Source organism: Elgaria multicarinata, chromosome 11 (genome assembly GCF_023053635.1).
Source record: "Elgaria multicarinata webbii isolate HBS135686 ecotype San Diego chromosome 11, rElgMul1.1.pri, whole genome shotgun sequence".
Classification (NCBI taxonomy): Eukaryota; Metazoa; Chordata; class Lepidosauria; order Squamata; family Anguidae; genus Elgaria; species Elgaria multicarinata.
Window position 1 is genome coordinate 2862089 of NC_086181.1, and position 21028 is coordinate 2883116.

Sequence of the window (21028 nt, forward strand, 5' to 3'; positions counted from 1 at the left end):
GAACTGTGCTTTTCTGCATCACTCATGTCAAATGAGGCTTCTACAGTAGGGGTGGGAAGAAGGCTTATTTCCAGCTGTTTTGGGGTCTGTCTATATGACAACGCTTTGCCTATTCATGGCAGAAGTGAGTGTGGGCTATCGCAGCACTATTGTTAGACAGTGGTAACGGGCAGCAAATATCGAGGACCAAAAGCTTTTCCCCAACTTTGAATTTATGCAATATTCATAACTGCCCATACTTTCATTTTCCAGGCTTCACTATCACCATGGCACCCATTACTAGGCTTGTTGAGCCTGGCCCCTGCCCTGCATTCCTGCGCCTACTCAGCACTGGGATCCACCCCTCTCTACACCCACTCTCTTAATCAGAACTGAAGCCACCACAGACAGACAACAAACAATGGAGCAATATAAAGTCATAGCAAAACGACACATTGAAATAGTGCAGTTTCACAGGGAATAGCACAATGTGGTCGTGAGTTGGCAGCTGTGTCATATAAACAACAGGGCACAACTATGCAGCCCTGGGACTTCAACTCCCAGAAGCCCCTGCCAGCATGGCCAATGGCCAGGAATGCTGGGAGCTGAAGTCGGAAACATCTGGAGATCTACTTTCTGCTCACCCTTCTACAGAACTTCCCTTCAGTTTGAGTCCCCAATGGCTCAGATGCCAAATCCAGTCTGTGAGGCAGCCCTTCTGCAAATCAAGGTGAGGTAGCAGCCTCTGCTGGCAGAATTCAGGTGCCACTAAGATGGGAGACAGACTCCCATCTTAGTGGCACCTGAATTCTGCCAGCAGAGGCTGCTACCTCACCTTGATTTGCAGAAGGGCTGCCTCACAGACTGGATTTGGCACTTGTAGAATCTCAGACCCACCCTACCCCACTTGGAGATGAGCTTCAACCCCGCTCCCCCGCCAAATAATTGCTCAAGACAAATAGTATAGAAAATGAAAACTGTTGTACAATTCTCAGGTATACAAATACTTATGACACAACTGTTTGTTTTTAGGTCAGCCACAGCAGATAACCTTCAATGTACCAAAACAGCACCACCTTGAAAAAACAGGTTTTAGAGGGAAGTGTAGACGGGGGGGGGGGGGGGCGTGGGCTTTAGGAAGAGCAGATAACTAATCCCACCCCTAATCCAGCAAGTGATCTGATGGGTTACAATTCTGCCTTGTGTTACTTAGGGAATTTTAACAGATGATCCTTAACAGTCGTATCTGGAGTTCCCACACATTTGTACATAGAGAGCAATCTGTATTAATCCCAATATACATGCAGGGTTAGCTCCAGAGGAAGCTGGATAAGATGAACAATGGAGGATGTAGTGCAGCTTCCTTGCATGAGTTACCTGTGCATTGCACCCTCTGATGCTTAGAAGGGCCTACGAACAGTCAAAATAATAATTTAAAAAGGCCCATGGATGGTCTCCTGGACCTTTTCCCAGTTCCTTAAGCTCTCCCCTAGTATGTGCAATTTGAAAGTGGCTCCTTCCTTTCCCCCATAGATCACTTTAGCAACATTCAAAGAAGTGGTTCAATGGAGTTCAAAAGACATTCTTAAGATATACCTGGACCAGCTCACTTTGGATAATCAAAAAGTGTCAGTACTGCCAAGGCCTGGTGCAGTCATCATCGCTCGCCTCATCCCAGATTAGTGCTCTGCGTCCTCATTTCTTTGCAAAGGTAGTACCTCCGTTTCCCTCACCTCACTCATTCCTCTTAAATTCTGCTTTGTGGGAGGAAAGGGGGTTGGCTGTATCCATAGTGCACATTCAGCATTTTAGAGAAAAACGGACTACAGTCCTGACAAATGGAAATAGGGGTGAGGGATGGAATAGGGGGGATTGGCCTCGATGTCCTACGTAAAATGTTCTACCTGGAAAGAGATGGAGTTTCCCTGTATTCGTGGGACACAGCTGGCGCAAGAAACTTTAGGAGCTGAGGCAGAAAAAACAAAGAACTCCCCAAACTCCATAACACATGCAGAAACTAACAATGGGGCACAATCCACTGGGAAGCTTTCCTGTGCAGGCCCACGGAAAAGAAAGGCCGTCTTGGCCAGGAGAACGTCCCAGTTGGTCACATCCACCTTGTTTCCAGTTTTGATATCCTTATTGGCAACCAAAAGATTATCATTGCTATTGCTTATAGACCTCATCCAAAAGGAATAGGTGATTGCTACATGGCCAGATTCCAAATTAAAAAAAATAAATCCACAAGGGCAAGAATTCTCAAGACCAGAAGGCCAAAAACAGGACCATGGAGGTGAAAAACATTTTAGTGATAGTGAAGGAAGGGCAGGCGAAATTTGAAAGGTATCAAACGAGCTTCAAATAAAATCTACAGTCCTTAGTGGTTAATTCTTCGAGAGTAAAGTTTAGCGTCATGCCCTACTTTAGGGCTTTCTATATTATGTACCTTTAAAAATTTCATTTTGTGACCTGTATTCAATTAAACAGATTTCAGCAGCTTTGCATAATTTTTCTTATTTTGCATAATTTATTCTGCAATTTCAGCTGTTTTACCTGAAATGGGGAGGGGCAAGGAGCTATGCAGAGCCCTGAAGCACCACCCCAATCTCTGGAAATCTTATGCAGATGCCTCAGTAGCTTCTGAGATTTCAGCTGGCATGAGCCACATACTTTCAAGCATATATATTTGCCACCAAAAAGGCTAGACATTTTCTGCCTTTAAAAAACCAAGTTTCCCATGAAGCTAAATTTGGCACCCACTAGTACATTCTGTGGTTTTGTTGCCATCCAATGTGATGGTGGCATACACACAACCCTATCCTATTTTAACACAATAAATATTCCCAGAATGCTGGTAAAGATTGCATATTGTTTTCATGGTGCAACTTGATTGTTCCCACTCACTGGAGAGAGAAAAAACCATATTAGCTGCTTTGGCTTTTTGTCCATTGTCTCAACATAGAAAATCACAAGCACTAAAAATAGGTTATTTAAGAAAGATCCTCCAAACTTATTCTCTCCTGAACTATGATGTGCAACTATTCTTCTCAGTTTGTAGCAGAACATTTGCCAAACTGCCCATGCCACAAAATGAAGCTGGTTTTAGTTCTTCAGCTGGTTCTTCTAGAATCTTCTAGAGATATTCAGAGGGCAACAAAAAGTCACCACAGTGTCTTTTGCCAAAATGCAAAATTGTTTTCTCTTCTCTTCTTGTGCAGACTCTGTCAAGATGTTTTGTTTAACCTCACCAAAAAATATTTTGTTATAACCTCTTGGAAGGACAAGACTTTTCTAATGCTTCAATAGAGAAAGAACATTCCCTTTTTACCAAGGTGATTAAGCAACCAACAACAGGAAATGCACCATAAGTTCTGAGAGACACCCACACTTTGCCCTCACTTTTTTAAAAACACACACAACCTCATGGTATTTTCCCCCATCAGTCAAAACTCCAATATGAAGGTCCTCAAGTTAAAAAAAAGAAAAGTATAATAATTGCAACTATTAACTTTGTAATTCAATCAGTGGTCTGATCCTCTTTTCTTGTAATCCAAAGAATAGAGAGGCAAGGACAGGGAGGAAGTGAAAAGTGAGAGAGCACTCCATTTTGTTTGTGTGTCAAATGACTGTTGGGTTGTCTGATTTGCAGGACAGGCAATTGTCACAAACAAAGTGCCTTCTCCCAGGGGTGGACTTGCAGAACTGACTCTGTGGTGTGCGTTACTGATTAGTACGGCAAGATCCACCAATTGGAGCTTGGTGCAAAAGACATACAATTCGCATTAAAGAATTCTGAGCCCAAGAATTTGTTCTGGATGGCTCCCACAGTCCTTCCAGACCAAAAAAATAAAATAAAAAATTGGGTCACCCCAAGCTTTCTTCATTTCAGCAGTATAATTTAAGGAAGGAGGAGGTCATGTTGTTGCTGCCATTGTTAACAATTAGGTGTCAGAAGTTCTTGACAAGCTACTGGAAGTCACCTAGAGATCCACCAGTAAACCCAAATCCACCTTCTGCTGATACGTGCCTCAGCCCAACTGCTAAACGGAGGAACAGGAACAGATCAGCTCAGCCTCAAGAGAGGTTTTAAGGCCTTAGTGAATCCTGCTCATCTTACATGCATTAATAGTTCATTAGTTTGTGTCCTGAGCTGCCTTGAAAGTGAAAACCGATTTCACGGAAGATGGGAATGGCCCTCACGGAAAATCCTTGGAACGAGTGACTGATTCGGCTAGGCCGAGGTATTCAAGGTTCTCCGCCGTCGGGGTTGTGGTGAAGCTGTTAGTGGTGATAGCAGGAGCCACAGAGGTGGCAAAGAATTCTGATGGGTTGCTCTTGGGAGTCTCCTGATTCCAATAATAGAGGTTGTCAAAGGCTTGTGGCAAAGGGCCAGCCACAGGGAGGGGGCATGGCGTCAGGTACTCTGGGTTTCCCACCACATTGGAGAAGCTGTTCTGGAAGGCATTATTTGGTTCCTTGATGAGCCCGTTCTTGCCCAAGTGGCCCTTTGGCTTTCCCAGGGTGGAACCTGGTGGTCGAAGGCTTTTGTTGAGTGAAAGGCTGCTCTCTGGCTGGTTCACATACTCTGCAGGGGAAAGAAAGAGCCAAAATGAATGGCGCAAGCCAGGTTAATTCATTAATTAAATTTCTGTACCACCCAACAGCTGAAGCTCTCTGGGCAAACCATAAAATAAAGCTCAATAAAACATAATGCAAAACTTCTAAATGTTTAGAACTACAGTTCAAAACCAAAGTAAAGTTTTGGAGTAGCTTGTGGTCTTCCTCCATCCCTGTTGAACTGCAGCCTTTGCTTTTTGAGCCCTCAAATATAAGTATTGACTCCATTTTAATATGGCTAAAAACAAGGCTTTAGAAACAAAAACATTAAGATGCCCAGAGCAAGTCATGCACCTTGTGTTGTCAGTGTAAAGAATACAAATACAGCACACATACCTGGAATGACACCAGAGGGTTCAGGTGAACTGCAGCTCTTGGCATCCAGACTTTCATTCTGTTTCACAGAGGCGCTGGTGGGATCTTCACTGTAACGCTGCAGAGTGGCAGGCTCCTGCAGCAGTGCCGGCTTCTGCAATGCCTTACTTACTGCACAATCCTCCTCAAGCAAGTCAGGGTTGACACTTTCTGGCTCTTCGGAGAGAGATGAGCCCAAATAGGGATACTGAGCTGATTCCTCAGTCTCTTCTGCATCCATTTGGGTCTCTGTGGCACTCTGCAAGGAAATATGTGGGTGTGTGTATCAGTTTCAGAATTGTCTTTGAGGAAGCCATGAGATCTAGAAACTTGATACTCTGAGTATAAATAGAAGCTGATGGTCCAGGCTTGCATTTCTTAGGAATCATTTCGTAGCCTGCAAATGCATTTGGCCAGTAGAGGAGGAGGCTTACAATGTTGTTGATTATATTTTTAAAACAACAACACAGTGCCTGTAGTGGTCTCCTCTATCCACCACGTCACAGAAAACCAGCCAGGGGGAGAAAATGGAATAATGTGTGTGTGCTCCACCCAGAGACACGTTTCCTCCCTCTCTTGCAAACTCCTTGTCACCTGTACCCTCCACCCCTCTCTGGCCCCACAAGAGAGGAGGGTGTACCACACTGGAAGTACAGTATGACCCAGATACAAACTGGGTTTATTATTACTATAAACGGACAGAGCCATAGGCTTACTCTGGTTGAAGGAATCCTAGATCGATAGTCGGCTGATGCCTCACCACTGAAGAAACCCTGGTGGGGGACGAGGTACTCTTCTGCATCCACCAGATCTTGCATGTCTTCCTCTTCTAGCAAAGTGCGGTAGAAAGTGCTGTCTATGGGGCTGGCTAGACCCATCTTATCATCGTTCTATCAGCGATAATGAAATGAGAGTAAGTATTTGAGGCTTTCAGAATTCCACTGATCTTGCTGAAGGTATAGGGTAGGAGGGAATCTGCTTAAAGCACTGCACATACATCTTCTTTCAATAATCCTTAAAACAAACCTGGAAGATAGGTTGGTACTATTGTTCTCATGATGGAGATGAGTGGGCTAAAACTGAAAGAGTGGCTTATCGAAGGCCAGTTAATGATTTTATGACAAAAGGCAAGATTTGAACTGGGGACTTCCTGGTTCACAGCTTACGTTCTTAACAATTATGCAACACTAAGCTAACCTGTTCTGCTTTCATGTTAAAGGCAAGCAAAGGGCATTTTGGTGGGGAGAGGGGTGCACGTAATGAGACCAATGGAAAACAGATGGCAGGAGGTTACCTCTCTTCAAGGACCACCACATGCTACAAATTTCCTACACACTGAAGGCATTTCCATGTACCGTAAAACCAAAGTGCAAATCTGCACTTGTACCACCTTAACTTTTTTTTTTTTTGGCTGCAGGTAAATGTGCAGGGAAGACACATTCAATTGTGATTTTCTACCATAATGCACAAAGAAACACAATATGCCTGTTATTTAGCTTAAAAAAACCACTTTTAAACTGCCTTTAAGGCTAGAACCTTCTCAAAGTGGTGTCTGACAATAACAATGTCATATAAATCCTTTGCTAATTCCTGCACAAGAGTGCCTTCTCTGTGGGAACTGTGTGCCATTTGTGCAGTGGGCCAGACACTCAGCTCCTCCAAAAGAATCAGCTGGGAATTGCCTCCCTGTAAATATCAGGTGACAGTCCTAAAGCAAATGGCGGCTGGCACCACTGAAGCTGCAAAAGTCCTTCCATGTCGTTGTGTAATGTCTGTCTCTGAAGGGCCTTGGGATGAGGTTTGTGTAAAGTGGGAGGGGCACGGATGAGGGGGAGGAGAGAGTAAAATGTCAGCTGGAATGGGAAGGTGGTTGATGCAGCAGAAAGAAAAGGAGGCGAGCTGAGGCGGAAATTCAGGGAAACAAGGAGTGGCGTGAAGAAGAGAAAGGTACAGATAAAGCAGCCTTAAGCTAGAAGGACAGTAAACCTCCACAATGGAGAATGGCAGCAAAAGACTAAAGGAATTGAGACAAGCAAATACTAGCAAGAACAACGCTGCACTTTGCAGTGTGCTGTGGCCTAAAGTTAGCGTTGTTCATATCCGGTTTATAGTTCTATTAATCGTTTTAAAAATATTGTTATTTACCAAATATTTTACAATTAAGTAAATAGCACTCTTCAAATACTTAAAAGGTTGTCACACAGAGGAGTGTCAGGATCTCTCCTTGATCCTCCCAGAGTGCAGGACACGGAATAACGGGCTCAAGTTAAAGGAAGCCGGATTCCGGCTGGACATCAGGAAAAACTTCCTGACTGTCAGAACAGTATCACAATGGAACCAGTTCCCTAGGGAGGTGGTGGGCTCTCCCACACTAGAGGCCTTCAAGAGGCAGCTGGACAACCATCTGTCAGGGATGCTTTAGGGTGGATTCCTGCATCGAGCAGGGGGTTGGACTCGATGGCCTTGTAGGCCCCTTCCAACTCTGCTATTCTATGAAATACTGTTAATTATCTATTTTGTTTGTCTCTGGAATGATTACAATCTGAAACCCAAAACATTACAACTGTCTACTTGCTTTTGAAACAACCGTGTCAGGGACAGGTGGGTATTGCACTAGGGTGTCTGAGAAACCAATGGATAGGCAGGACTCAAGCAAGTAAGCTCAGCCATATACTACAGAGGGACAGAGAACACCACATCCCCACACATCAAGTGGACTTGGAGTCACATTTCTTCTCTCCCCCAGATCAATCTTGTCCTCAGCATCACAAAGATCCAGTTTAAACAGCAGCCTGTGAATTAGCCTCCACATGACTGTATCAGTGGTAGTTCAGCACCTCCAGTCACCTCTGAAAATGCCTCACTTCTAGCAAGAGATAATGGCAGTTTCCAGGAATGGTATAACAATGGAGGCCTGTTGCCTTCATGGCCTGGTTGTAGGCTCCCTGGAGACGTCTAGCTGGCTACTGTTCAAGACAGAATGCTGCCGTAGATATACTTGGTCCGGTCCCAGCAGGAAGTGTGCTGTTCTTGCTTTTTCCTACTCCCAGCCCTGCAGTTGAGCAATATAGCTCCTAGAGGAAACACCCTTTAGGGGACAGCCCAGCCCTCTGCAGCAGAAGAGAAGCAACTTGCAATTCGCTCACCTGGATGACCACAAAACGCTGTGGGTCCCTCGCCATACGCGTGAACTCCGTGACAAGTTCTCGGAACTTGGGCCGGCATTCCGAGTCGATCATCCAGCCTGCGTGGCAAATAGTTACAAGTGTTCACTCCAGGGTGTCACATCAAATCAAGTCTTTATTAGAAGAGACCTCGTTTTTCCACAGAGCACATATGGGCATGCAGGAAGCCCCACTCCTATTACCCAAATCTCAACTGATCAGTCATCAGCTGGGCGGAACGGATCACTATTTTGCTGCTACTAGCAACAGAAAAACAGTGATTTTGATCAGGATGGCTGCCTGGCAGGCATCTGCTTTAACTTCTCCTCAGCTGCCCTCTTCCTGATTGTGTGTGTGAAAATGGGTATCCGAATGAATACGAGTGTCCTGGCCCCACTCACCACCAGCTCTGTCCACTTATGCCCACCCTGAAAGAGTTCCACAGGTCCCCACAGGGTTGCCCACCCCTGCCACAGAGGGGTAGAGCACAGGCAGCAAAAAACAGCTACTTTCAGGGGGTCAGCTAGCTAGCGGGCCCCAAGAAAGAACTCCGGGAATTTCAAAGTGACTTTCGGAAAGGTCGAAAGATTTCTTTCCCTAACATAGATGCATATATTTCCCAGTTTAGACATCCACATACTTTCTACCATGTTACATCAAATCCCACTCACAGAACTTTATAGTTCTCAGTATTCTAAAGCTTAGTATTTACAGAACTATCTATTCCATGTGTAAAACAAACACAATTTTGTGCCAGACAGCCCAAATTTGTGTCCAGAAAAGCTGAATTCCACAACACGTATAAATCAAATACACTGCGAACATTCACCTAATTTCTGCATAATTTATTCTGCAGCGTTTGTCATTTTGAATACTTTATGTCAGCTTTGCTCCTTATGGGGAGGGGCAAGGAGGTATGCAGGCCATTGAAGGCTCCTCCCCAACCAGAAGGTATCTTATGCAGCCAGCCAGCCAACTTCAGAAATTTCAGGAGCTCTTGCCCATCAACCTTCAAGTATTATATGTACAACCATAAGGGCTAGAAATTTGTTCTTGTTTTTAAAATGGAAGTAGCGATTTTCAGAAAACTGAATGCTGAGCCAGGTCCCACCTTCTAGGCTTTTTCTGCTCCCTTGTGTAATTGCAGCACATGTACAACTCTGAGTATATGCCAGGAAATTTCAGTATTTATTCAGGACATTTATGTGCCACCTTTTATATATTCAAAAAAAGATATCAAGGGGGTTTACGAAAAATAAAATAATAATAAATAAATTCCAAAAAGCCAGCAGTTCGACGTTATCAGTCTTGGTACCAAAAGGAAGAAAAGGTGTGTAAGTATAAGGAGGCCGCCCTCGCTTGAGGCACAGTCAAGTACTCCGAGCACATGGTACAGATCAGCCTGCCAGCATCCACTTCCTGCTTCCTTTGACATGGCTGCTGGGAGGCTGGAGATAACAAGACTACAGCCACCCACCTCCTTCCCGACACGTGGCTTCCACCCTTGCCCCTTCCCGCAAGCCCTATCTGTGGCCCCTTACATTTCACCATGATCATGTAGACATCAATGGTGCAGATGGGAGGCTGGGGCAACCTCTCTCCTTTCTCCAGCAGATCGGGGATTTCTCGGGCTGGGATGCCATCATATGGCTTGGCACCAAAAGTCATCAGCTCCCATACAGTAACTCCTGGAGAGAAAGAAGCAAGGGGGTTCCCATCAAACAGGGGATAGGCTTTCACAATGGGAGTGCCTGGGAATGCCAACAATAGAGCGAACCCACTCACCGTAGCTCCACACATCACTTTGGTGGGTGAATCGTCTGCGCAAGATGGACTCCAGTGCCATCCATTTGATAGGCACCTGAGAAAGGCAAACAGCAACAGAATCGTGGAGTCGGAAGGGGCCATTGCATCCAGCCCCCTGCTCAGTGCAGGAATCGAGTGTAAAGCATGAGATGGCTATCCAGTCTCTGCTTGAATGCCTCCAGCGATTAAAGCGGCCCACCACCTCCCCTGGCAGTTGGTTACATTGACCTGGTTCTCTGCAGAGAACCAGGTCAATGTAACCAACTTTAATTTGAGAATTAAAGAATTAAATAAGCCATGGTGGGCTGTGGTGAACCAGCCCACGGTCTGACTGCTCTGACAGTCATATTCAACCAAAGTATTCCAGTGCAGGAATCCAGTTGAAAGCACCCCTGGAAGATAGCTGTGCCAGTCTTTGTTTGAAAATGTCCAGCGATGCAGAGCCCGCCCACCCCTCCGTAGCCAGTCGGTTCCTCTTCTGAGTGCTCTGGCTATAGGACGTTTTCCCTGACCGTTCAACCAAAATCTGCTTTCCTATAACTTAAGCCTGTTATTTCATGTTCTGCTATCTCGGTTGATAAAAGACAGACTGCAGCCCTCTTCTGCGTGACAACTCTTTAGGTACTTGAAAAGTTCTATTGTATCCCTTCATCATTACCCCTCAGCTTCTCTTCTCAAGGCTAAACATACCCAGTTCCTTCACTCTTCCTTTGTAGGACTTAGTTTCTAGTCCCCTGATCACTTTCACTGCTCTTCTTTGAACTCGTTCCAGTGTGCTATGGGCTGAACCATATCAATGTCAGAAAGCAGCAGGGAGAGGCTGTGCTATCATGTCTCAGGTGGGTGCTAATCAAATATTGCTTGGAGATGCCTTCAATTATAGCAAGATAAGCTTTTCTAAATAGCCCAGCCATCTCCAACCTGGTCCTCTCCAGATGTGTTAGACTACAGCTTCCATTATCTCCAGCCAATAGGCCAATGACCAGGGATGGTAGGAGCTGTACTCCAACATATCTGGAGGGAACCAGGTTGGGGGAGGTAGATTATAGCCAATTTGCTCAGAGGAACCAAATCAGCTTCTGACCCTGTGCTGTATTGCAGCCTTCTCCAAATAATACTGATATATATTCTGTTTGACCATTAATTTGGGGTCAGACAATGTGGTTCCTTGGGCTGATGGGAGCTGGAATTCCACAACAACTGGAGGGCCACAGGTTCCCCATCCCTGCCATAATACTTTGGTCGCACCTTCCCTCCATCAGCATGGTATTCTGTCTCATCGATGTCCAGCAGTCGGGCCAAGCCAAAATCCGTGATCTTCACATGGTTTGGGCTCTTCACCAGGACGTTCCGGGCAGCCAAGTCCCGGTGGACCAGGCGGACATCCTCCAGGTAGCTCATACCCTGAGACAGAAGGAACAAAAATACCTGTTAGTTTCCCTCTGAGTTGAGCAGAGGGGAATAATTTCTGGAGCTCTTGAATGGACTACAAGTGGGATGGATATGCACCCCCACCTGAGTTGCAGAAGTGGGGGCTACAATTAAAATCAGCTTCTCCATTTTTTGTGGCATCATCAGGAACTTCCTAAACTTACTTTGAAATTCAGAAGAAAAGTAAAAGGAGTCGTGGTGGTTCTTCTTACACTGCTTCCCATTGCCTGACTCAACTGGGTTATTCGTTTCCAAAAACGTATGAAACAAAGATGTTTGAACAGATGAAACTGCTTTATACTGAGCCAGGTTATTATTCTCTCTGGCCTGATACTATCTATTCTGGAAATAGTTATCTAATATCCTAGATAGAGGGCCCTCTCACTCCTGCTACCTGTCATTCCTTTAACTGGCGATACTAGCAACTGAACCTGAGCCTTCCTCCTCCTCTTCCTCCTCCGGCAAACAAAGCATGTGCTCTACTCAAAGTTAAAGTTTATACACATGTGGACTAGGAACTTGATGCAAAAGAGAGAGAGAGAATTCAGAAGTTCTCAAATTGTTGAATTCCTCCCACAATACCCAATTCTGTGCTAAGTCACTTCTGTTGCAATCTAGCAGTCATGTGGATGCTCTGCCTTTTCACACTACAACCTCTCCAGTCATTGGACAAGCTTCGCCTCCTGAAATTCTCCCTTCTAGGCAGTTTATAAAAGCACAGGATTCTATCATTCATCCATCAACATGACCTGCCATCCCCATGCCAGTCTGCCTGTAAGCATGCAGTGCCTTGATTTAAGAGAGAGGTCATGTCGGTGATATTATTTGTTGTCTGTTTGGGCTTTTGAAGACAGAGGAGGAAAAACTGAATGGGATAGGAGAGGAGAACAACTGTATGCAGTAACGGTGGGTCGCGGGCTGAATCCTGCTGCTACACGAGAGGCGTGCCAGGTGGACAATCTCCATCCAACCACTGTCCTTGCCTTGAAGCTCCACCTACCTTTGCTATCTGCACACACCAATTAAGTAGGTCCTGGGATCCAATGCGGTCCTTGTTCTCCCGCACGTAGTCCAGCAGGCAGCCATAAGGCATGAGCTGAGTCACTAGCTGCACCGTGGAGGTGAGGCAGATTCCCAGTAGACGTGAGACATATGGGCTGCCCACACCTGCCATGACGTAGGCCTCCTGGGGAGGGGAAAAAAGGCATTAGTGGTATCCTTTAGGAATAGAGCTGGTTGGGGGGGGGGGACACAGGGGCCAGACCACTTCCAGTGGGTGTGGAGATGGGGAACACACCAGGGAGGAGTCATGACACTTTCTCCACTTACATCCAAAATCTCCTTGTTGGCTTTGGGTGAGGTGTTTTCCCGCAAGACTTTGATAGCCACTGGGATCTTCACACACTCACCATCTGGAATCCAAACACCCTGCATGGGTAGTCGAAAGAAAGTCAGTGAGATGAAGACATTTCTTTGATTACAGAAAGGTGGAAAGGAGACTGCATTAGGGGGGAAGGAGACTATTTTGGAAACACTCTCCTAAAACCCCAAGTCAAAAAAACCTGATCTAGATATTAACCGTACCATGGGGACTGATACATACACACTCTGCAAGGCAAATTTCCCAACCACAGGCAGTACTTTGAACCAGAAACAGTCACAATGACAATCCTGCCATGATTTAATGGGTTTTCCCAAGAAGAGTTGCTACCATGGGATGGAAATTCAATATGGGGCAGGATTCAATATGGGTAAGAACAGCCCCCCCAACCTAGTTCCTTCCAGATGTGTTGGGCCATAACTCCCATCTTCCTCAGCCAGGGTCATGTTGTCTGAAGGTGTGGGAGTTGTAATCCAACATATCTGGAAGGAGCCAGGTTGGGGAAGGCTGGTGTGGTTTGTGGGGATATTCACAATGGGTGCCAATCCCCATGGCAAGTGGAACATCCACACTGGCTCAGAGAGTGAATACACATTGATAACTGAAAGGGAGGGAGGGAGGGAATGAGTCACCATATCTTGTCCTGAAACTAAATTTCAACTCCGTTCAAGTCCCTTCTTTGCAGGCCAAGTGCAGCCATTAGTTCACAATGCAGTATATGAATTGTAGGCTGAAAAGTGTGACATCGTGTGGGATATCATGGTTCCAGGGACAGTAGCAAAACAGCATTCCAGATGGTGCTCCAAATCATAGCCTCCCTGCCACTTGGCAAAAGAATCACATCTTCCCTGTAATATACTGTCTGCTGGGAAGATGGGATAATTCCCTGGAACCAGAATGTTTCCTTGAGAGAAGACATCTGGGTCCCAAGTGAGAAACAAAGAACAGCAGCTAGTCATCAAATGAGTCCACCCAAGGCCTTCCATGCCACTTAACCATGTTTAACTAATCAGTTCCCCTTTTCCTCACCTTATACACTGTTCCAAAAGCACCTGACCCCAAAACCTTGACTTTTTTCAATTCCGTCTCCTTGAGAATGCGCATCTGAGCCTGGTTCGGCAGGGCTCCGCTGGGCGTCAACGGTTCTACCAACTAGCAGAGTGACAGAAAGCAAAGAGGTACCAATAATGAGAAAGAAACAGAGATATAGAATCATAGAATCACAGAATAGCAGAGTTGGAAGGGGCCTACAAGGCCATCGAGTCCAACCCCCTGCTCGATGCAGGAATCCACCCTAAAGCATCCCTGACAGATGGTTGTCCAGCTGCCTCTTGAAGGCCTCTAGCGTGGGAGAGCCCACAACCTCCCTAGGTCACTGGTTCCATTGTCGTACTGCTCTAACAGTCAGGAAGTTTTTCCTGATGTCCAGCTAGAATCTGGCTTCCTTTAACTTGAGCCCATTATGTGTATTCCCCCCATCAGGTAGTCACATATACAAGGATGTAATAGAATTATCTAGGTGACATGAAAATGGATAATAATAGAAAAAATATTTATTGCATTTTTATACTGCCCAATAGCCGAGGCTCTCAGGGCAGTTTACAAAAATGTGCTGAGTACTTCTGAGGGGGAGTAATTCAGAGTGGGAGCTCCTTTAGGACTATTTAAGCTTGCTTTATTTACATGTCTTTCTGGATCAGGGAACAAGGGGCCATCTCATTCAACATCCTGTATTCATGGAGGCTCCATTTAGCTTTTGTGGCTAAATAGAACATACAGGAATACATTCCCTCCAACAAGGGAAAACCTAAGAAATACTACTCATGTTCTAAATGTCCTGCAAATCCTTGCCTGAGCATCACTTCGGGCTCTTCCCCCACCCCTCCCCTGTAGCAGTTTAGAATCATTGGAAGGGATGTTTGAGACCATGTAGCCCAGAGGTGGGCAATTTGTAGCCCTCCAGATTTTTTTGGCTACAACTCCTATCAGCCCTAGCTAGCACAGCCAACAGTGAGGAGATCATGGGACTTGGAGGCCAAAACATCTGGAGGGCCACAAATTGCCCCCCTCTGATCTAGTCCAAACTTCAGCTCACTGCAGGCTCTGCACTGCAGGGTGCAGCTCCAGCATCCCTGGCAGATGGCCATCCAGCCTCTGCTGAAATACCTCCAGCAAAGGAGAACCCACCACCTCCCAAGGCAGTCTATTCCACTGCTGAACAGCCCCCTTAGTTAGGAAGTTTCTCCTAAGGTTAAGCTGAAATCTGCTTCCTTGCATTTCCCACCTGCTTCCTTCCTTGCACTCCTATTCCTGCTCTCCGGAGCAACAGAGAACAAGTCTGCTCCACCTTCTGCATCTCAACCTTTCAGCTATTTGAAGTCTGCTATCTCTTCCCTTAATCCCCTCTTCTCCAGGCTAAACATACCCAATTCTTTCAACCGTTCCTTAGAGAAGTTGGATTCCACATCCCTCGCCATCCTGGTTGCTCTTCTCTGGATGTGCTCCAACTTGTCAATGTACTTCTTAAAATGGGGTGCCCAGAACTGGACACAGTACTCCAAGCACAGTTCCAATCAATGGGAACTATTACTTCTCGTGATCTGGAAACTATGCTTCCGATAAAGCCCAATACTGCATTAGCTTTCTTAGCTACCGCATCGCTGGCTCATATTCAGTCTGTGACCCACTAAGACACCTACATCCCTTTTAATTTATTCATTTATTTATTTATTACATTTCTATACCGCCCAATAGCCGGAGCTCTCTGGGCGGTTCACAAAAATTAAAAACATTCAAAGTATAAAACAAAGACAGGTTGCTTACCTGTAACTGTAGTTCTTCGAGTGGTCATCTGTGCAGTCACACGTATGGGCTCTGTGCCTGCGCGGGGCCAGCTTCGGAAACTTCTCTAGCTGAAAGTCTTTTTAGGTGGGAACCCCTCCCCCACCGTCCACTGAGCATGCTCAGGGGTTCCCGCCTGATCCCCTCAGTTCCTGAAACCGCCTAAACAGTCTCACTGAGGTGAACCACCAGGTGATCAAAAAGAAATTAATGACACCATAGGGGGGACGGTGGGAGGGATGTGTGACTGCACAGATGACCACTCGAAGAACTACAGTTACAGGTAAGCAACCTGTCTTTCTTCTTCGTGGTCTCTGTGCATCACACATATGGGCGAATAACAAGCTCACTTACCGGAGGTGGGTGGTGTCAGTTGGTGGATAATATTCATAGTATTGCCGATAAGACGGCACGCCCAAAAGCACAGTCTCTATGTGCTCTAATGTCTAGACGGTAGTGACTGGCAAAGTCAGAGGTGTCGACCAGGTAGCCGCTTTGCAGAGGTCTGGTAAAGCGATCCCCTTTTCAAAGCCGTGGAAGTGGCCACTCCTCTCATGGAGTGGGAACGCACCTTACCCTCCAACGGGAGGCCAGCGAGTTCATAGGCTAATTTGATAGTCTGAAAAAACCCAAGCAGATATTCTCTGCGGAGATGCTTGGAATCCCTTTTGTTTGCCCCCATAACAAACAAAAAATCTTAGGGATCTCCGTAAAGTTGCTTTTCTGGACTGGTAGAAAGCGAGAGCACGTCTCACGTCCAGGTTGTGTAGTGTTGACTCAAGGGGAGATGACGGCGACGGAAAAAAACTTGACAGAGTAAAATCCTGTCCAAGGTGAAAAGAAGACACAACCTTTGGCAGAAAGGCTGGGTCTGGTCTAAGGACCACTTTGTCAGCATGAAACACCGTATAAGGTGAGTCCATACGGAGTGTTGCTAGCTCTGATGCATGTCTAGCAGAAGTGATGGCAACAAGGAATGCCACCTTAAAAGTCAATAAACGTAAATGTGTCTTTGCCAATGGTTCAAAGGGCTTGGCAGACAGTGCCTTGAGCACCACGGAAAGGCTCCATTGGGGAACAAAGGCGCGAACTGGTGGGATGGTATTCTTCATACCCTTCATGAAACGCTTTGTTAAAGGGTGAGTGACGACCGAACAGCCCTGAACCCAATGGTGAGAGGCAGAGATAGCTGCCAAATAAACTCTAAGTGACGAGAACGAGTCCTTTTTTAAATGAAGAAAAGGAAAGGAAAGCACAATGGGTATAGGTGCTGACAACGGGTATTCATTTCTGCTGAGGGCAAAGGTAGAAAATGCTTCCCACTTTTTGGCGTATGATCTTCTAGTGGCCGGTTTTCTGGCTGCTAGAATAATGTCCCATACGTCAGCAGGCAGGGATAGGTTATCTATCGTTGCCTGATTCTCCATGCCGTCAGGTTCAGGGACCGGACATCTGGATGAAGAATGAGTCCTTTCTCCTTGGAGATTAAGGCCTCATCTACACCAAGCAAGATATTCCACTATGAAAGCGGTATATAAAAGGCAGGAGCCACACTGCTGCTTTATAGCGGTATTGAAGTGCACTGGCAACTGTTGGGGCCCATTGACACATACCATATACCACTTTTACAACAACAATATCTTGCTTGGTGTGGCACCTGCCTTTTATATACCACTTTCATTCCGCTTTCATAGTGCAATATCCTGCTTGGTGTAGATGAGGCCTCTGTTGTGGCATTGGGGCAGTTTGATAAACTCCGCTGAGGACAGTTTGAGTAGCGGAGTGAACCACGGCTGCCTTGGCCACCAAGGAGCCACTAATATGGCATTGGCGTTGTCTATGCGCAACTTCAGAATCACCTTGGGTAGGAGTGGTATGGGGGGGGGGGAACAGGTACAGGAGCTGTCCTGTCCATGTCCTCTCGAAGGCGTCTCCAAGAGATGCTGTCCTGTGGCCCGCCCTCATGCAGAATAGGTTGCAGATGGCGTTCTCCGGTGACGCGAATAGGTCTATTACAGGCTGCCCATGCCTGAAAAATCAGGTCGAGTACAGACCTTTTCATCTGCCACTCGTGCGTATCCACAAAGGTGCGGCTGAGGTCGTCTGCCAGGATATTGTCCTGGCCTGAGATATGAATGGCTGATAAAGTCATGTCGTGGGCGATTACCCAGTACAAAATGTCCAAAGTTAGGGAGATCAGGTCCATAGACCATGTCCCACCTTGCTTGTTTATATGCCAAACAGCAGCCATGTTGTCTGTAAGGATTTGGATTACATGTCCTAGCAAGGTCTGCTAGAAGGCATGTAGTGCCTTCTGGATGGCCATCAGTTCCAGGACGTTTATATGCCTCTTCCTGTCGGTAGGGCTCCAACGTTCCTGTATAGTAAGGTCTCCGCAGTGGGCTCCCAGCCCAAAAGAGACGCGTCTGTCATCAGATGTTGGGATGGCAGTGGCGGTCTGAAGTCCAAGCCCTGCATAATATTGGACATTTCCGTCCACCAAAAGAGAGTGTCTTTAGTCCTGGAGTGAAAGAGTTTGAGTGCAAGTGTAATTAATGTTGTAGCTCTTTTCTCCAGAAGGAAAGCCCTGGAGCGGGTTGAGTCCAGAATTGCTGCAAGGAATTAATTTCTTTTTTCTTTTTTAAGTAGGTTGAAGGGGTAAATCTGTACCCCTCGAGTTCTCAGAAAGGCGCAAACTAGTGCCATACACTTAGTGAAGACTCGGGGGGCAGAAGAAAGACCAAACGGAAGCACTTTAAATTGGAAAATGTCTTCCCCTACTATGAATCGGAGGAATGAAATGAGGAATGGAAATAAGCATCCTTGAGATCTATGGATGTGAACCAGTCCTCTTGGGAGAGGAAAGGTAGGATGCTTGCTAAAGAGTTCATCTGGAATATTTTAGGGGTGATGAACTCGTTAAGGTCCCTTAGGTCCAAAATAGGTCTTAGCCTCCCATCCCGTTTCGGAACCGTTAAGTAGCGGGAGTAAAATCCGCTTCGTAGGGCGTGAGTTGGTAATCGCTCTATGGCGCCCTTCTCCAAAAGAGACATGGTCTCTTGCAACAGAGCGTCTGTAGGTGGTAAGAACCTTGCGGTTCCCAGGGGAGGGAGGGTGGTAAACTCAATTTTGTGAGGACCCACCTATCGGTGGTAATGGTGGTCCAATTATAATAGAAAGGGGCAAGGATGTCACCAAATTGAGGTGAGGTTGGTGTTGTCATAGGGCAGTCAAAGACGCCGTGTTTGATTGGGATCAGGTTTGCTGTTGATCTGTTTAAAGCGTCCTGAGTATTGTTGCCTCCTGTACTGACCTTGGGGTTGGTACAGGAGTGTGCGATCTTGAGACTGTTGTTGCCTGGGTTGGAACTGTTGTTGAACCCTAGGCCAGCGTGTTGGGCGGAACGTTCTTTGCATCTGTTGCTGTTGCCCAATTCCCATTTTCTTGGTCGTGTTCTTGGCCTTCTGGATGTTTTCCATTGACTCGTCAGTGGAGCAGTGGAAAAGGCCCTCTCCGTCAAATGGCAAGTCCTCTATGCGAGTACGTGCCTCCTGGGACAGTCCTGCGGACCTTAGCCACGCATGTCTTCTAAACGCAATTGACGCTATCATGGCCTTTGAGGCGCAGTCAGTGGCGTGGCGAGCCGTGTTGAGCTGTTGCCGAGAGAGTCTCATAGCCTTGGTGTAAACACGTTTGCCAACTCTCTCTGGTCATCTGGCAAGTATCCCGAGAGAGATGCCATTTTCTCCCATTAAAAAAAACCCTGATATTTCGCCATTGTGGCTTGGTAATTATGGACACGAAGAGACAATGCTGTCGAGGAGTTCATTATGCTTCCTCTGAGTGTGTCCTTGAGACGCTTCCACAATTATCAAATTTGGCTTTGGGTGTGTGAAGAGAAAAGGGGCTGTTTTTCTCTTGTATTTTATATATATATTGTCTAGCCTCCTCTACATTGGTGGCATAGAGGAGGGCAGCTTCCATGACTGTTGTGCAGTCCGAAGTAATACTGGCAAGTAAGGGATGGCTGCTGGTGTAGTCAATTCACAGTATACATCGTCGTAGACTGGATCATTTAGTTTCTCTATAGGTTGGGACATTTCAATCCCTAGAGATCTTGCCATTCTCTGTACTTGGTCTGCAAAGTCCTCTGAAGAGGACACCACGCCAGCAGCAACCACCACGTCATCTGGTGAAGGGACGGACGGGGCCGGCGACATCTCCCGAGAGGAATCCGATCGGCAATCCTCCTCCGATGGAGCACCCAACCCCATCCCTGCAGCAGGCAGCGTCTGCAGTGCTTGAGAAGGTACCGTGGTTGGTACCGATGTGTGCGTCGGCCGCGGAGCGCGCCTCAGCACCGACGGCCGAGGTGGCCGGCAGACGGGAGACCGCCTCGGAGGGTGGCCGTCGGCAACGCGGGCATGGCCCACATCGGCGTTCCCGGGAGGACCACCGACAGCAACAATCATGGCGCCCTCTGTGTCCCCAATCCTCGCAGCCACACGGAAGACACTGGGGAGGCCGCCAATCGGCGCAGCAGTCCCGCACTCCAGGCGGGGACGAACGCCGCCTGCCACAGGCCATGCACTGAGGATCCGAATGAGCCAAAGCCGGTTAATGGCCCCGATCGTATCCATAAGGAGGCGTATGTCGGTATCGATAGCCTTCAGTATCGACCGATGGTTCCTGGGGCACTTGTCGGTACCGACGTCCGTCGGTATTGATGGGCTGCGGTTCCTCTCGGTACCGAGGGGAAATGGGGCCTCGATCCGGTACGGTGTTATCCAGTGAGGAACCTCTAATTTCGTCATCTGAAATCGGTGCTCTCACGCTGGGATCATCTGTCGGTACTGTGATGATCTGCAGCGGGAATGGTACCAGTGAGCCGATAGTGTGCTCTGCCTGGAGCGGCGGGTTCGATACCGGCGGTGAGGATTGTGTCGCCCGTCTCGGTATCGAGTATGGTCTCAGTAGCGATAGCCTCGGTATCGGGCTTATCGGTAGCAGCGGAGACCTTTGTAGTGAAAGGCTTGATATCGGGCTTTTATGCCCTGCCGCATGCCTCGGTAGCGAAGTGCTCGGTACCGGGCTTCTCGGTACCGACGAAATCGGTTTCGACGTTTTTTTCTTCCCATTTTTTATCTTGAGTTTGCTTTTCTTCTTCTGGGGTTCTTCTGCCCCAGGACGCTCTCTCACTCTCTTAGCAATCTTCCTGTCCTTTGAAGATGCGGATTGAGAGGATGAGGATGAGGGGGGAACCGATAAGGCTTCACTCCGCGTGGAAGGAGATTGGGGCATAGACTCCATCGTATTAGGAGATTTGGAGCGTCGAGATGTTCTCGGTTTCTCCACTGCCTCCAATGCCTTTTCCCAGAGTAACGCCCGAAGGCGGTCTGAGCGGTTTTTCCTGGCTTGCCTCGAGAATTTTAGGCAAAAGCAACAGGACTGGATG

General features: G+C 47.0%; 1 protein-coding gene across 1 annotated transcript in view; it reads right to left on the bottom strand.

Moving 5' to 3' along the window:
- ERBB2 (erb-b2 receptor tyrosine kinase 2) overlaps nucleotides 1–21028 on the bottom strand; it is a 278816-nt gene that overhangs the window by 198285 nt on the left and 59503 nt on the right. The window contains exons 18-27 of the mRNA XM_063138452.1: nucleotides 13762–13884; nucleotides 12681–12779; nucleotides 12352–12537; nucleotides 11169–11324; nucleotides 9900–9975; nucleotides 9656–9802; nucleotides 8097–8194; nucleotides 5667–5840; nucleotides 4933–5209; nucleotides 1986–4564 (exon numbers count right to left, since the gene is read on the bottom strand). Coding sequence (XP_062994522.1) covers nucleotides 4176–4564; nucleotides 4933–5209; nucleotides 5667–5840; nucleotides 8097–8194; nucleotides 9656–9802; nucleotides 9900–9975; nucleotides 11169–11324; nucleotides 12352–12537; nucleotides 12681–12779; nucleotides 13762–13884 — 1725 coding nt within the window. The 3' untranslated portion in view covers nucleotides 1986–4175. The remainder of the gene's footprint in view (nucleotides 1–1985; nucleotides 4565–4932; nucleotides 5210–5666; nucleotides 5841–8096; nucleotides 8195–9655; nucleotides 9803–9899; nucleotides 9976–11168; nucleotides 11325–12351; nucleotides 12538–12680; nucleotides 12780–13761; nucleotides 13885–21028) is intronic.